The sequence below is a fragment of the Thermobia domestica genome, chromosome 10, assembly GCF_964235325.1.
Source record: "Thermobia domestica chromosome 10, izTheDome1.hap1.1, whole genome shotgun sequence".
Lineage (NCBI taxonomy): Eukaryota > Metazoa > Arthropoda > Insecta > Zygentoma > Lepismatidae > Thermobia > Thermobia domestica.
This window is the reverse complement of record NC_137463.1, coordinates 106,504,245-106,521,694: the sequence shown is the minus strand read 5'-3', so window position 1 is coordinate 106,521,694 and position 17,450 is coordinate 106,504,245. Positions and strand designations below refer to the sequence as shown.

Below are 17,450 nucleotides of genomic sequence, written 5' to 3'. Positions count from 1 at the left end.
ATTCCTCTGCACTTGCTTCGGTCGGTTACTAAAAAGAATACGATCTCAAAACCGAAAACATTTTATTGAAATAAGCAATCCTACTCGACAAAGTTTCTGATTTAAAAGTTATAAAACTAGACTTTTCTACATTTTCTCACTAAATATATGACGGGGTTGTATCACGCTTTCTCTTATGCTGTGGTGACGTTTGGAAACACTACAGTGTTCACAGTGTACAAATGAATAGAAAAGTACTTTATGTGGTTTTGATGTGTTATTATATTTGCTTTCGGTTTATTCGAATGTCATGCCTTGGAAATGACAATATGATGAAAAAAAAGCAAGTACTGAGTTTAAACAAGTTTTTGTCTTTCATATTAAAATTCATGCCACTTCGGGACAACTGCCTCGATCTGCTTATTGGCAATAATGCTGGCAGTCATTAACCACAAAAAATTGCAGTCGTTTTGTTATTTGTTTGTAACCTATTTAAACCAGGGTGGAAAAAAATCATGATTTTTTTAATAAAAATCATTTTTGTTGATTTTTTTGATTTAAATCGATTTTTTTGATTTAAATCAAATCTTTCTCCTGGTATAATACAAGTCGCGAATTGAAGATAAAGCATTAGGAATTAGTATTAAATGCTAATTATGCTATTTAAGTGAAAGTATTGGGGTTCAATTTTGAATTATCCCCAATCGTTAACCTATATCAATCCCAAACAATGTTTCTTAACCCTTTTAAATTATGGCTCTTTTTAAAGGTAAATTATACACTTTCAGTCAAGCAGCTACAGCATCATCCCTATTTATCCTGGGATCATGGTACATGCATCACTCTCTTTAGAATAGAACAGCTTTTGAAACGGTAACATTCACATTTCCTTATCATGTCCCTGAAGCGGAAAAAAAATCGGCATTTTTTTAAACTTTTTTTTAATTTGGTCCCCTCTGGATACCCCTGTGTTACAGCACGGATCTCAAAATCAACTAGGAAATGCTAAGGGGTGTACTAAATGTGTGTACAAAATTTCAAGCTTCTCTTTTGAGTAGTAAGAGTGAGGAAACTATTTAACAATGAGCTAAGAACATTCCCACAATGCCCCAGATGACCCGGATTTAATATAAAAAATTCCTCAGACATCCCTATTTATTCTAAGATCATGATTTGTACATTATTCTCTTCAGAATAAAACAAATTTTCAAACAGTACCCTTCAAATGTCTCCATCATGTATCTGGGGCGGGTAAATCACGAAAAAAGGAATTTTCTGTTAAAAATGTCTTTTTTTTTTTAATACCTCTGTGGATCCCTTCCCCTGTTTTAAGGCAGAGATCTGAAACAAATCTGAAAAATGCTGAGGGATGCACTGAGTAAATGTGCAAAATTTCAATCTTGTAGGTGCAAAAGTAAGCCCGTGAAAAATAATATTCCCCAAATACCCCAGATTCCCGTATAAAACAGGATCTCAGGTAACAGTTTCCTGAGACATCCCAATTTATCCTAGGAGCATAGTATGTACATCATTTTCTTCGGAACAGAACAGCCTTTCAAACGGTACCATTCATATGTCTTCATCTGAGACGGGAAAATCACGAAACAAGCTATTTTTTGTTAAAAATATCCTTTTTTAAACATTTTTGCCCCTCTGGACCCCGCTGTTTCCACGCAGAGATCTGAAAACATCTGAAAATTATTAAGGGGTGCACTGAACGAGTGTGCAAAATTTCAGTCTTCTGAATGCAAAATGTAACCCGCCAAATAATAATAATAATAATACCCATAACAAAAAATATCTTTTTAAATTTATGACGTCATCACACACTATGCCTCAACGCAGAAAGGCGTGGCAGGGTAGGCAAAAACCATGGTTTTTATTAAAAAAAAAAACAACCAAAAATCAGTTTTTTTTGTTTAAACCTGGTTTTTTGGTTTAAACCAGTTTTTTTTTTTAATTAAATAATTTACTCTATGTATTTATATCACATATGAACAGAAATAAGTTTGTTTCACTTTGGTGTTATTATGCAACAACCGGGTTGTGCTGGAACGGATCACATAAGCTTAAAGCGGAGTCCAAACTGTTTATCGTCTCTTACATCCGAAACAAATTGTCCTCCATTTGAACTTGAAAACTGGACTAATTGGCCACAAATGCGATACGTGTGCCGACTCACTCACGAAGGACTCCTGATACGTTGTACTGATCTTTACATACTTTTAATATAATTGTCTAATTGTCAAGAGTCATTTCAGAAGGAGAAAAAGATAAACAGTTGCACAATTGAAACCATTATACAGAATTACATATGGACAGTTTCAAAATACTGCAGAGTACAGAACTAATTTAGTCCAAATTAGTTCACTACGACTTTGATTAGTCCAAGTTAAAGAAATACAACGACGTAATTTTCATATCAGTAAGAAAAGTGAATAAAAATAAGAATTATTTGAGTCGACTTTGGCTCTGACCCATTTATACATAAATAGATACCAAAGATATTTCTGATTTCAGTAAATGCCTCTCGGGGGGTTTGTATGACCCCCTTTCCCCAAAGTACGATATTTTGATGTATATTATCAATAGTAAACATTACTAAAACGATACAATATTTAGAATTTTCCTTTGATTGCAATTGCATAACAATAACAACCAACTATTTAAAAAAAATCACAAAAGAAACATTCATAACCTTACAAAAAAGTTGCTTTTGTAGTATAGAGCTAATTTCTTTGAGTAATGAATGGGGAATTTAAATTTGAATATAATAGGAATAATATGCGGGAGTGACATGCGATATCCCACTAATATGTGTGTTGAAGATTTTACGAAAACTTACTTTTACAAACATTTTTCGTTTTTTCATGGTTTAAACCAGCCAACCCTGCGTTAAAGCATATGTAACGTGTTCTAAAATGCCTCCAGCCTTACAGAAAACGAAGTAAAATGCCTTATTGGTACTTTTTAAATTGAATAATGAAGATTCTACCATATCACCTAAAAATAGGTGATATAATTTAAAAGGTCAAGCATTAAGGAAAAAGTACAGCAACGTTTATCAAAAAGACACTTTTTTTTCACAAAAGTTACTGATATTTGGCAGGGGCCTATTTTTAAAAACTCAGAACCAGCTTGCGGCATGAAATACATAAATTTCACCTAAAGTTAACAAATTAACAAAAAGAAGGGGGGATAGGACCCTCTAAATACGCCCTATTATCTGAGGACAAACAAACAGACACGCACAAAAAAGAATTTTTGTCTTAAATGTCAATGGTGATTTCCCCGTCGGAATAGTTAACGATTTTAAAACCCAAACCCAATGTTACGAAAAGAAGAAAGAAGGATTGCTCCGTTACCTGTTCAAAACGGGATTTTCCCTAATCATCCTCTGCATGACACTTGTTTTCATACTATACTGTATATTTGAGTCTCATTGTATTATGATTATTAACTTCCATAATCGAAATAACAGAACAGAAATGGGATTTTACTTATTTTCATTTTAAATTAATTTATTTAGGAATTCGATTTAAATCAACGATTTTTATTAAAAAAAATCAAGTGATTTAAATCTTGATTTAAATCGTGATTTAAATCAGACTGATTTAAATCAATCCACCCTGATTTAAACTACTGCTCCTTCGTGGTCACACGGCTTACGTTTATGCTTCATGGTCTCAAATTCAATCAGGATAGGGTTGTTCCGATAATCGAGTAATCGATAACAATTCGAAAAAATTTCAAAACCGTTTCATCGATAAAGAATTTTAATTTTATCGAATTATTGAACTTTCGAGACTCCCGAAATGTTTGAGACTCTCGAAATGATCGAGACTCCCGAAATGTTCGAGACTCCCAAAGTGTTCGAGGCACTCGAAATGTAAGAAACATTAGACAACTTCGAGACACTCGAACTGTTCGAGAATCTCGAATTGTTTGAAAGCAGCAAATATAGAAATATATCAATATGATCGCATTTGTCGAGTCGCTTGAATATTTAGAAAAGTTCGGGATTATCGGAGTGTTCGAAAGAAACGATATATTCGAGGTTACCATAGTTGTATATAATATGTATTACATATATGCAGAGTGTTCGTTTTAAAACTTCTCTCCTTAGCAATGTAGTGAAGGAAAAGTTTTTTTTCCCACAGATCTGTACAAGGTTTAAGCAGTCTGTCAGAAGAGAGAAAGAGGAAGAGAAAACATGCATCACCCGAATGGGATTGGAATTCAAGACAAAATTAGTCTACTAATAGTCACTTTGCCGATTGCGCCAATAACGGGGCAGGCAGAAAAATAATTTATATATGATTTCGACAAATACAACTTTGCAATAACTTATCAGATGAAAAAAGTTGTTTGACTAGTTTGGCTGCAAGAAGAAATTATTGGAGAGGTGAAGGAACCGAACTGTTCATCACTACTTTTGATAGTACCCGAAACTTCGATAATACTCGAAATGTCGATAATACCCGAAACTTCGATAATACTCGAAATGTCTATAATACCCGAAACTTCGATAATACTCGAAATGTCGATAACACCCAAAACTTCGATAATAATCGAAAATTCAATAATACCCGAAACTTCGATAATTTCAAATACTCAAAAGGTTTCGAGTAACCGATGACAACTCGATAAATTTTCACTCCCGAAGTTCGATAGGTCCTCAACCTTATCGAACACCCCTAAATCAGGATACTTGCCTCAGATACAAATCCGATTAATGATTTGAATTCAGCCTTAGAGCTGAAAAAATACCTAGTTCATGAGATTCCTTTTGTAAACTGCAGGGACCAATCAATCATTCTTCATGAAAGTAAACGTCTTATAAGAACAAATCAGATCAATAGTCTCAACTTTTGATGACATGAAGGAAGAGGATTTAATGAAGAAAGTAATGAAAGAAGGAAGAAATTTCAAGAAATGGATACCAAAAATGAAAGGTTTCCCAAAATTACACAAGAAAGAGGTGAAGCTTAGACCCGTACTAGACTGTAGAGATAACTACTGGGAGCCACTAGAGAAGGAGTTGAAGGAGATTTGTGAAAGCATAAGAGAAGGACAAGAATCGAGCAGAGTGAAAAGCACAGAAGAAGCCAAGGAGGTGTTAAAGAGAGTGGATCTTACACGTGTTAGTGGAGGCAGAGTACTTATGTTCAGTCTTGATGTTAAGGCTATGTTCCCGAGCCTTAGTAGAGAATCGATAATAAGTGTCATAGAGAAAGAGAGAGAAAGTAATAGTATAAAAGGATGGACAAAAGAGAGGATAGTTAAGGCTTTGAAGATAATATGGGAAAACAGTTATGGTATAATAGGGGAGAATGATGAAAATAAGAAAAGGAATCAGTATAGGTTCGAAGCTGAGCCCAGTACTGGCAGAAATAGTTATGAACAAATGGGAGAAAAAGGTGAAAGAAGAAGGAGGTAAGAACTTGATCATGTTTTGTAAGTATGTGGATGACTGTCTAGGCTTGTGGAAAGGGACTAGGAGACAATTAGAGAACTTCAAGGATAGTGTGGAAGATAAAGAAAAAGGCATAAGCTTGGAAATGGAGTTGGAAGAAAATGGAAGAATAAACTTTTTACACATGATCATAATAAAACAAGGATAAAGGCTGGTTACGAGGTGGTATCAGAAATAGTGCTCAGCGGGAGTGTACTGCCATGAGAGGAGCGAAGTGGATTTCCTAACAAATATGATAAGATGAATAGAAATGCTGGAGGACAAAGAGGAAGGAAGGAAGGAGAGCATAGATAAATTCTACAGACAGTTAGAGAAGAACGGTTACAGTAAGAAGTAGTTAGAGAAGGAAGAAGAACGCAGGAAAAGGGAGAAAGAAGAATGAAGAGGATGAGAGTGAAAATGGCATGGTACAGAAAGTATGGGAGAAGAAACCGAAAAACTGAAGAATTTATTGAATAAAGGAGGAGTCAGAACTTATAGAAAGAGTGGAGAAAGTTTATTAAGATCAATAAAGAAGAAGAATAGAAAAGGCACCAAAAAGATTAATGAAGAAGAAGAAAGAGTCATCTACAGGATATGGTATGAGGACTGCGATATGTCATATATAGGAAAGACAGGAAAGAGAATGAAAGAAAGCATAAAACAACATAAAGATTATGTGAAGAGGAAGAAAGATACCAATGCCATATACAAACATGTTAAGGAGACTAATCACAGAATTAATTGAAATAAGACGGAAGTATTGAAGATGGAGAAAAGAATGATAATAAGGAAGTGGAAAGAAGGAGATTGGATAAAGAAGGTAGGAAGAGATAAACTGATGAACTGGACAGGGGGGTCTACCTATTAATGAATTATGGCAAGGAAGTTTGGATAGAATAGACAAGAAGAAAATAAAAAAGGCCCCTATAAGAACCAAAAATGGCGGAACGTGATTAGTTGGAAAGTGATCAAGGAAACTTAACGGGTTTGGCTGAAGGCCTCAGCAAATATAATAAAAATTTATAACAATGACTATATATATATATATATATATATATATATATATATATATATATCAGTGGCGGTTTCTCTTAATGTTTGCATGTTTGTACAAACCTCCTTCCAATATTTTCAGTTTTTATTTATGCTAAATCACTTTTCGTTTTAGTATCAACATCATCTTTCCTTAAAGAAGTGCGTTTAAATCGGGGCTGGCTAATAGCTTTCTGCTTGGGAGTTTGACAAACTCCCCAGCTAGGCTACTGCAGGGATTGCGAGATGCGAGGATCCTTATGGTGCCTCATAGGAATCTATATGTTTGCAGATCTTTTGCAAGCAAGTCTAACAACAAAAACAACTTTTCCAAAACAAAACGCTTTGGAACTGGAAATTCTCCACCGTACCTCTCCCTGCAGTATTGGTTGACACGGTTCTCGCCTGAAGGGGAATGGTCCGCTCCTCCAAGTCGTACACAGAGGAGATAAAAAAAACTTGCGCCTTGCCTAAATGCGAGATTGCCAAGTGGTCATAACTATTGGTTCAGTCAACTAAGTAAGGTCAAGGCAGCTACGGACACAGTAAAGGCGACCCCGTGAAGAGTGATGACAGATTGAGGGTGTCAATAGTTAATACACCCGTGTTTGAATGAGTAGAAATTTGGTAGAGAGAATGTTTTCTTTTTCATACGTGTGTGGGTGAATGAGAGAGTTGAAGAGCAGTTTTTAGAAAAAGAGGGTTAATGGGGGGAAGGTGTGAGATTTTAAAGGGAACTACAATCCCTGTCCTCAACTCGACTGACCAATGTCCAATGTAGGAAACACTTGTCTTTCTTCACTTTCCTCTTCCGCCTACTATCACCCACGCCTTTGGCTGCTTAAATAGGGGTAGCTCCCCTCACTAAAAGGTCTTTGAGGGGGAGTATTTGGATGGTTTCTTTTGGCGCAAAATAAATCACACCGGAAAAAATCATGTATTTGGAGTAGGACTGGAGAATGTTCAGGATCAAATTGTCGAATCTGTTCGTACTTTGTAGTGTTGTGTGTGTGTGTGCGTGTGCCGGTCTTTGTTGTTCATTGGAATGGTTGTTGTAATTGCATAATTACGTGTCTGTCCCTGATATACGTGAAGTGACAATGAATTCTGTAACGTCTCTGTTGAATGAGACGTTTTCAAAAAGAACTTTAGAAGGAAAGCTACTTAACAAACATTACAAGGAAATCCAATCTCAACTTGTACGAGCAGCATGAGTGGTTATGTAGATGTGAAATTAAAAATGCTTTATTTTGTTTTCCGTGTTTGTTGTTCGGGGCGGCGGAAGATGCATAGAGTAAAAAAGGTGTGGATGTCCAGCATCTGCACAACAAAATTTAAAAAAAAATGAAAATTCGTCAGCTCATATAAAACAAGTTAATCTCACTGTGTTAGGAAGTGTGAATATTGCTGCTCAACTAGATGCTGGTTATAGGCGGTCCATTGAGAATCTCAATCAAAAGTGACGCAAAACAGGTACGTGCTCAATATAATCAATTCGGTTTTGTGGCGTCTTCGAACTGGCTTTAAGAGGACATGATGAAACAGACTTCTTCAAATCCATGAGTATTTAGTGTATTAATTAATTTCAGTGCTGAACTTAGCGCTCTCAAGAGTCATTTAGAAAACGCAACAATTTTTAAGGGTAATCAAAAATCATACAAAATGAGCTTCTTCATCGCATGTTAGAAGTATACCATGAAGAAATCGCTATTATTGTTTATACTAATCATTATTATTATTAAATTATTATTTATAATAATATTAATAATATATAATGAAAAAACGAGGTCATATATTGTGCACCACCTAAAATTCAAAGCACGAGCCGCCACTGATATATATATCTGTTAAAAAGAATTTAAAATTTGTCATGACAATACTACATACATGTCTGTATTCTCATTTACGTTTGATAGTGTCTGAAGAAGGATATGCTAGATATCCGAAACCGTTACTTATTATAATTTAAAATACAGTGGGTTTTAAGCTTTGGTCAGTGTTTCTTTTCTTAAAACTTTTATGTGTGAGAGAGGAAAGTTTTATTCTAACTCCTTAACCAGCTTATTCCCCCCTGACTCTTGCAGCGCTCCTAACTTTTCACCTACTGATAACTTACTTAAACTCTAAATAAATCAACACAAAATAAAAGTTAGTGAGTATGTATTATATTTTCTTACATAAGGGGTATTTTTCCAAATCACCATATAAATCATAAGGCAAGATATTCGAAAACTCTAAGGGGCAAAAACTGTAAGCTTTACTGACCTCCTTGCAGGTATCCACATAAGATCTGGATATTAAATATTTAATTTCAATTTTAAAATATATGTAAAAAATCTTTTACGATTTTATAAATTTATTGTTTTCCATCCAAAGTTTCTTATTTTGCGAATTTTATTTGTTTCTTTGTTTCTCTTTCTGTATTGACCTAATTTTATCATTTGAAGCCAAATGCGCAATCTTGCAGATGCAACTGTATCAATATTGAAAAACAACAGATAATACGTCAGAAGTCACTCTGATAATTTCTTCATCTCCTACTTATGACATAAAATTTATCTGAAGGGATTACGTAATATTTGAAGTGAATACTAAGAACTGAACATGCAACGTAATAAGTCTCATGATATTTGATACGGGAATAATTAATTTAAAGCAGTGGTTCCCAATTTTTTAAGACTCCTGACCAACAGATCATTTTAGATTTTACTTTAGGACAGGAGGGCAAGGTTTTCCATCGACGTAACAGTTTCACCGTTTATATTATAAAGATAACTAAGAAAGTTCTGTCGCTTTTTCACTCACCACCTTCGAACATCGATATGTCACCTAACTGTAAGACGTACCTCGAAGATCAAAAATAGTCCCCATCAGCATCGACGACTTTCTGACAACGCTCTGAAAGGCCATAAATTCCGTCGCGATAGAACTCGGTGGGCCGTGAAGCGAAGAAGGTATCAAGTGCATTTTGGACATCTACTAGCGATTTGAACTGGTGTCCTTTAAGGTGATCGTCCAAGAAATGGAACAGGTGATAATCGGACGGTGCAATGTCCGGGAAGTATGGCGGATGCAATAGTGCTTTCCATCCAAGGCGTAGAATGGTGTCCAGAGTTCTCCCAGTTACGTGCAGCTTAGCGTTGTTTTGTAATAGAAGGATCCCTTTGCAGTTCAGAAGTGCTGGCTTCAGAGTTTTGAGTTTTTCTTGAACATGGCTCAACTGCTAACAGTACACAGTTGTATTGATGCTCTGATCAGCTGATAGCAGTTCCCGATGCACGATGCCGCAGAAGTCCACCAAACACACAGGAAGACCTTTTAGTGCAGTAATGGTTCCGTCTGTTTTGGAACCTGTTCATGGGATGCTAACCAATGATGACGGCGACGTGGAGCTCCGTACAGGACCCACTTCTCATCACATGTCAATACCTTATCCAGAAATGGCTCCTTCATCGGCCAAGACAGCACAGAAACACAGGTGTCTATTCCCGTTGCCTTCTGGCCCGGAGTCAAATCATGTGTGGACCCAACTTGTAGTGCTTCCCAAGTTGATGGAGGTGCTGCCGAATGGTTTCTCCACTCACACTGAATTGTAGTCGCAGTTCCTCACATGTCTGTCCATTGTTCGCCTCAATTGCTGCCTGAAGATCTTCATTTTGTACATGTGTTGGTCTTCCGGCATGTGGTGCGTCTTCGAGTGTTTCGTCACCGTCCTTAAACTTGTTAAACCACCGCTGCACTGTCCACGTAGTCACGACACCCTCACCAAAGGTCTGGAATATCTTCCACCCCGCTGCTGCGGCGTTTGATCCCAGTTTGAACTCGTACAGTATACATGTCCTTATAACGCTCTGTGGAGGTCCCATGTTCACTCTGTCCTTACGCAAGTTCACGGTTTAACTGAACTGCCACAACCAGGTAATATGTTGAACATACCCACAGCAAGAACTGAGTTTCGCCTTAACCCAGTTCACATTCAACTCGCGGTGTGAGGGCCAATTGAACACAGACCTCAACAAAGAGCGACAAAACTTTCTTGGTTATCTTTATAGCATATTATCATACAATTGATTAAAATATAATGTATTACTCGAATTCAGGGGTGAAAGTAATTGCTCCTACTGTCCCCAAATGACGCCCCTGCTCGTTTCACCTCTGAAAAGATAAGTTGAGAAGTTCCTAGTAAGGAATTTTCCTTGAATGTTTGTAGCAACTTAAATTGCCTAGGTAGTAGGCCTACGCTGATTGGAGATCTCTGCTTTAGATATTGACAAAAATCTAATCCAGTAAATTTAGAATTCAAACGATGAAATTTCGGGACACTTGCAAGAAGATTATCTATTCCCTTTAATGATTCTTAAGACGTTATTCTCTCATGATAACTAATGTTACAAGACTGTGACCATGATAGCGCGCACAAGTTACAGACTGCACAGTTTTAACCGCACAATAAAATCCTATTAGTACTCCTTGTTACAAACTCAAATAATGCATTTTCTACTACTTGTATTCAGATTTAAATAACTTTCGTTAAGAAAATTATGTATGCAACAGTTTCTTTTGTGTTTCATATATTTACTTGTTTCAACTGAAAGGATTTCAGCGTTTCTTTGCTACTAATTACCCCATCGCTGATCGAATTATACAGGCGACACGTAGGAACAGAAGATTTAGATTTGCATATTTCTTTTTTCTTTTTTCGCGTTGCAAGATTGTATTGATTCTGTTTTGTTCCTACAATAATGCCATTTAGTTAGTATGCATGAATGGTCTGGTTAGGTATACAACGTGCATTTACATTAAAGTAATTTTACAACAAGAATTTAAGGAATGATAAAAAAAAAAATGCACCAAAAGATTGCGATCTTGGCAAATAATTAGTTTTTGGTTCAGGGGCCAATAAAGTTTGGAACGGCCCCTAAATCGAGTTTTCGTTTGTTTTTTTTTTTTTTTTTCGGAATAAGCACGTCATACTGAGTTAAGTGATAGTTTTGGTTTGGCTACACTATATGTAGTTCTCAAAATATGGGGCGTACAAGAAAATGTTTGATTGAATGATATATATGGAATTTTGTAAATCAGAGGCCACAACATTTTTGAACGGCCCCTAATTCGAGTTTTCATAATTTTTTGCGGAATAAGCACATTATATTGTTAATTGTTAATTTCCGTTCGGCTACACTATATGTAGATCTAAAAATATGTGGCGTACAACAAAATGTTTCATTGAATGAAATATATTGTTTTTTTTTTTTATCAGGGGCCACAAAAATTTTTTTTGGCCTCTATATCGAGTTTTCATATTTTTTACGGAATAAGCACAACATATTGAGTAAATTGTTAGTTTTGGTTTGGCTACACTATCTATAGTTCTCAAAATATGGGCCTACAAGAAAATGTTTGAATGAAATATATTGAATTTTTTGGATCAGGGGCAAGAAAATTTTTGAACGGTCCCTAAATCGAGTTTTCATATTTTTTACGGAATAAGCATATCATACTGAGTAAATTGTTAGTTTTGGTTTGGCTACACTATATGTAGTGCTCGAGATATAAGACCTACAAGAAAATTTTTGCCAGAAATATATTGGATCTTTTGATCCAAAAACAATGCTTAGAAGATCCAAGATCTGAGTTCTGACGCTACTTACAACTTCGGCAACATAATACAATAAAAGTAAGCATTTTAAAACAAGTTCAGTACTAAGTTAGAAGAATCCAAGACGAAGAAAACTGTCCAAATACCAGAGACTACCGAAGCTGTCAGGAACCTCTATCTTGCAGAATTCACTGCGTTTTGGATGGCGGCATTCTGTTGTATTAGATTTCTCACGCTGCAGTTTTGGAAGACTGTTGTTTCAAGATTTACATTGCTATAAAACGCAGGTGGTTCAAGAACTGAAAGTTTGTGATAAGGCCGGCGTATTATTTAGTACTTAATTTTTGCAAAACATTTCTTATTTAAAGTGAAAGAAATTCTCCTGGAAAATCTAACGAAGCGCACTTTCATTTAAATGGGTACGAAAATAAACAAAATGCATATTGTTCCCAATAGCATCGTTACAACCTTACCAACGCAAAAGGGTATACCTGAAATACACAAATCAAAATCTGCCGTTACTCTATACCACTATATATATATTTATACATTCAAGAATATTTGCAGTTTATAATTAGTATTTGTATATTAAATATTTATGTACGTACACTCATGTCCAAAATAATTATCACATATCTATAACTGTCTTCTTGTAATAATATAATTTGATAATGATTTTGCAGGGTACTTTAAATATTGATACTATGTCTATAATCGGGAAATGTATATTTGTGATAAATTTCATAGGAAAAGAATTATAAATACGAAAATTAGAATGAGTAAAACAAAATGTTTCTAAATGGACAAGAAAGTTTTGTTTTTGTTTTATTGTTCTTATTTACTGCTCTTTTGACATGAAATTTGCCACATACATGCCTTTACCGATTATACACACACTAACATAATAAGAAATACGTGGCGAAGTCGTTATCAAATTATATTCCTACAACAACGTATTTATAGACATACGACAATAATTTTGGACATCAATGTACATAATTAGGACAAAATAGTATATAAATATTTATTCTCCACAGATAGTCACGGGAACAGAACTATCATATCTGGAAACGAAGAACTCCAAAATGCTGTAACACAAAGTAAAGATGGGCTGTGTAATTTATTTGTGATATTAAAAGGAAATTCCTAGTGATCTATGGACCAGGTAAATATTGGTTTCTTTTTCATTTTCGTATTACAAGGGGAAACAATGATTCAGACTTCAGGCATCCATGAAATTATTTTACACGCTATAAGATGATATTATTTAAAGTCAAAATCATATTAATGTGCAAAAGGTCGTAGTTATTCAATGAATTATAGTGCTGTAGGCAAATATAGTTTAGTTCGAGGAGGCAATAAGAACGCTGTAGAGAAACTCGTACGCAGATAGTGTGGCAGTCAATTATGGACAATTACGTAAATTTTCCTAATAAGATCGTTTTACTCGTATAATTCTTGTCAATATATATCATTCGTGATATAATTACTTACACACAGAATACTCAACTGATTAAGTGATAAAAATAATACTCACAGGGTTTAAAAAAACTTAGTCGTTGGTATTTTTATGATTTGTTGAATCAGGCATCTAATATACAGACGGTTCATTTTTGGTAGCTAAAAAGTATTGAAAAATAATTGTTCATATATTGTTCATTCTTTTCTATCTTTCCTTCACAACACAGAAGAGGACATTCACTACTTATTCTACAGTACAGGGTAGTTCGGGAGTGGGCGTATCCCCCCCTTTACTTTCAACAATATAGTATTAGTATGTGGTAATGTTAGTAGTGGTAGAATGTCTGTACACAGTTACCTTCAAGTCGTATGAGCAGGGCCCGGATCTTGTTGACAAGTCAACTTTTTTCTTTTACTCATATGACAAGGCAAGTTCAAATAAAAACGTTATCCATCAATTCTAGGTTCTAAAAATATAGTTTTTTTAGGATCAACTTTTGGTCACTTTTTGCTGTTTTGAAATTTCAGGTCATTTTTTAATATTTTAAGGTAACTTTTAGGTCACTTATGGTCTTTTTATTATTTTTTCTATATAAGGAAATCTTTAAATGAACATGGTTTACGGATGTGGAAAAGACGAAGTTGAATAATCTCTTTTCTTACTCCCTGACTATTGGAGTGGAAAAACTGCATTCTTAACAAGCTAATGAAAACTAAACTGTAGCTGGTTAACGAAAGGTGGGGGATGGTAGGTGGCCAAACAGATAGTTTTGGGTTATTGACCACAATGAATGTGATAACGTGAATAACTAAAAATGCATTAGAAGGCGTACAAGGGTTTTAAATAGGTTTTTATCTATTATTTTCATGTAGTCTAAACTTGCTAAGTTTTATTGTTTAAATGTGCTTCCTAGTTTCAACTCGGGAGTGAATTGACGCTTTCAATACTTACAATGCCGTACAGTGGACTGATCAGTAGAAATAAATCATCAATGGAATGCAATTAACTCAAACAAAACTTTTTGAATATGAGTGAGAAATGTTAATTAAAAATCCAATGGATATTAAAAAATGTCAATGTTTAATGAAATAAAAGTTTGAGAAAACGTAAGTTTTAAGGTCAATTTTTGTGATTTTTAGGGTCATTTTACAGGAATTTTAGTGTCATTTTATAGGTTACTTTTTAAAACTTTTTAGGTCAACAAGATCCGGGCCCTGCTTATGAGTCTTAAGAGTCATAAACATCGGTATGATTACCATCCATGTCGTAAAACAGCTGAATTCTGCGCCAAGTTCTCGTAGATGTTTTGCGGAGATATTCCGGAGTCACGAGGGTGAAGGCGTGTTGCACAGCTGCTCGTAATTCCTGCGTTGTGTGATACCGAGTGTTTCTTACTTATTGTTTCATGAAACCTCACAGAGCATTGTCTGTTGTCATCAGATCGGGACTTCTTGGAGGCCAGGCAAAGGGAGCTGGTGAAGATGCATAACACATTGTTGATTACTCCAACTTCACTGCAAATAACTGTTACCAAGCAGAAAACAAATGAACATGGACAGCAATGTTGCCAGACAATGCCAAGCAATGTTACCAAACAAATGGGGATAAAACCTAAGACCGTCAGAAAACACCAATTAGGGGTACGCCCACTTCCGGACCACCCTGTAGATATCCACTTCGTCAGAGAGACTTTTAAACAATTGCTTCTCATATGGCATAATCACATTTTTGATTACGTTGCCTAATAATTCACTTTTCAAAATAATATAAAGTAGAAGTTTATGCGTGTGAAATTGGAATCGATTTAGTTTTATGTTAAGTATGTATGTTATTATTCAACCGTGGCTGATAGAAGAAAATATATTAGTGAGACATAAAAGATTAATCAAAATAAAATGAAAAGAGATCAAGCACATTACTATAATGTTGCATGTGTGACAACGTCGAAGATGGAACAATGCTTCATTCTCATTAGATGTATAAATGTACATGGTTATTTGGTTTAAGGAGTAAAATTTAGTTACTTATTTCATTGCTCCAGAAAACTCTCTTATGTCCAGCGTATTATTTTAGTTAAAATTTAAGCAAATATCTTATGTAAAATATTTTCTAAATATACAAGCAAAGAACTAATGCATATGATGTTTTGATCCAAACTATAGTCACTAGTATAATAATGTATCCACATCATACATGTTCGGTATTCGTTTCCCGTAATTTTGGAACAAATGTTTCAATTCGTGCACTGCTTTCAGTAGTATAGCTACCCACAAAAATATATTTTCTTTACGTGTAAGAAAATCGCTCACATTCGTTATGAAAAAAAAATAGTTGTGATCAGAAGCAAATGTACTATGAGGTGGATACGCAGGTGCTGCCACATCATCCAAATAATAAAGCACTAAAAACGAGTACAAATCAAATAATATATTTTTTTACACACACATAAAAATAACAATTTTGTCAAATTAAGTGGGACCTCAATTTTTAGTTTTGTAGAGTAGAGATTACTGCTACTCTTTCCAGCTCCAGACCGATTTTCTTGTACTTTCAACCCGTATCTGTACAAGTTGATAAGTTGTGGTTCGAAGTTCCTTAATCCTCTCTTCCTTTGTGTATTTTTTTAAAGAGTGCTTTTCAGGTGTTTTTTTTAAAATCGTTTTTTGCTTCAGTCTAATCTGATTGCTCTAAGCTTTCAGCAACGGAAGAACTTGCCTTTATAATCAGGATTTAAAAAGTATATAATTTTAATCAAGCTGTTTTATTTACTTTCTGTTTATCTTTTAAGGATGCTTACAATAAGAAGTCATTAAGACAGTCCTGGTGTAATGTGAGAGTTCAATCGAATAGGTTATATTTGGAGACTTTAATTATTAGGTTTGGACCGCGGATGTAAATTGTTGGTCCACACGGCTCGAAAACCAAAAGTATCATGCAGGTTAAGGAAGTGCAAAACAAAATCAATAACATAAAAGTATTTTCGTAAGTGTAGAATAAATCAATAGAATTAAGTGTTCTCCGGTAAGAATACATATATTTACAAAAAAGAACATAATTTGATATATAAATTATTATTTCAATAGATCTATAGTGTTTAGAGCCATTACGTTAGTCAATATTGTCGAATGCAAATATTATTTGAAATGAAGCTATCTTTATAATATCACAGAGTAGTTGTGAATTGTCTTTTCAGATATGGTATTGGCATATAAGATGGGTTTATTGTTTTGGTTGTTTTTCTGTTTTCGCTCTTCATATTTGTTTGCTTGCTCTTCTTGTTTTAATGTATGTTTAAATTATCAACATTTCTATATTGTTTATTTAGCATTTACACTAACTTATAACTTATGTACACTGTAAGAGGTATACGCTGTCCTTGACTCAGCGGTAGAGAGGTCACATCTAATGCGAACGGTCGTAGGATCCATTCCCTGTAAGTAAGTTTGTGGGTGCACAACATCGTGCAGATAGCTTTTCTGGGAGTTTACCTCGTTTCCTTTTAACGATCTCATCTCATCAACTCCTGCATCATCACTCGATTGAATTTATAGTCTCTCTCCTGTAACCTATAGAAGACATCTTTGTGACGCAAAACAAACTTTTACACCTTGTGCCAATTACGTTGTATATCAATGGTGTAATACTGATAGACGTATAGAAAATTATCGCTAGTTATTTTTTTATCAGTTAGAAGAAATAATCTATATTGAGTAAATAAAAATCCTTCAAATATCACACTTAGAGGAATAAGAAATATGTTTCGTAGATAACACAGACAATTAATAATTTTCTGACAAAGCTTAATTTATTTTGCATTAACCAGTATTTCCTATACCTTTTCGGTTCATAATTCTCTTCGTTTCCGTTGGTTTCCCAAGTCAGAACATAGGTACACGTAAGGCATTCATAAAAATACATAC

At 34.8% G+C, this 17,450-nt stretch overlaps 1 protein-coding gene across 1 annotated transcript in view; it reads left to right on the top strand.

Annotated features, from left to right (window-relative positions):
* The window catches only part of LOC145662635 (uncharacterized), an 82,369-nt gene that overhangs the window by 48,854 nt on the left and 16,065 nt on the right, over positions 1–17,450 (top strand). Inside the window, exon 3 of the mRNA XM_081728404.1 lies at positions 13,106–13,233. Within this exon, the coding sequence (XP_081584530.1) occupies positions 13,106–13,218 (113 nt within the window). The 3' untranslated portion in view covers positions 13,219–13,233. The remainder of the gene's footprint in view (positions 1–13,105; positions 13,234–17,450) is intronic.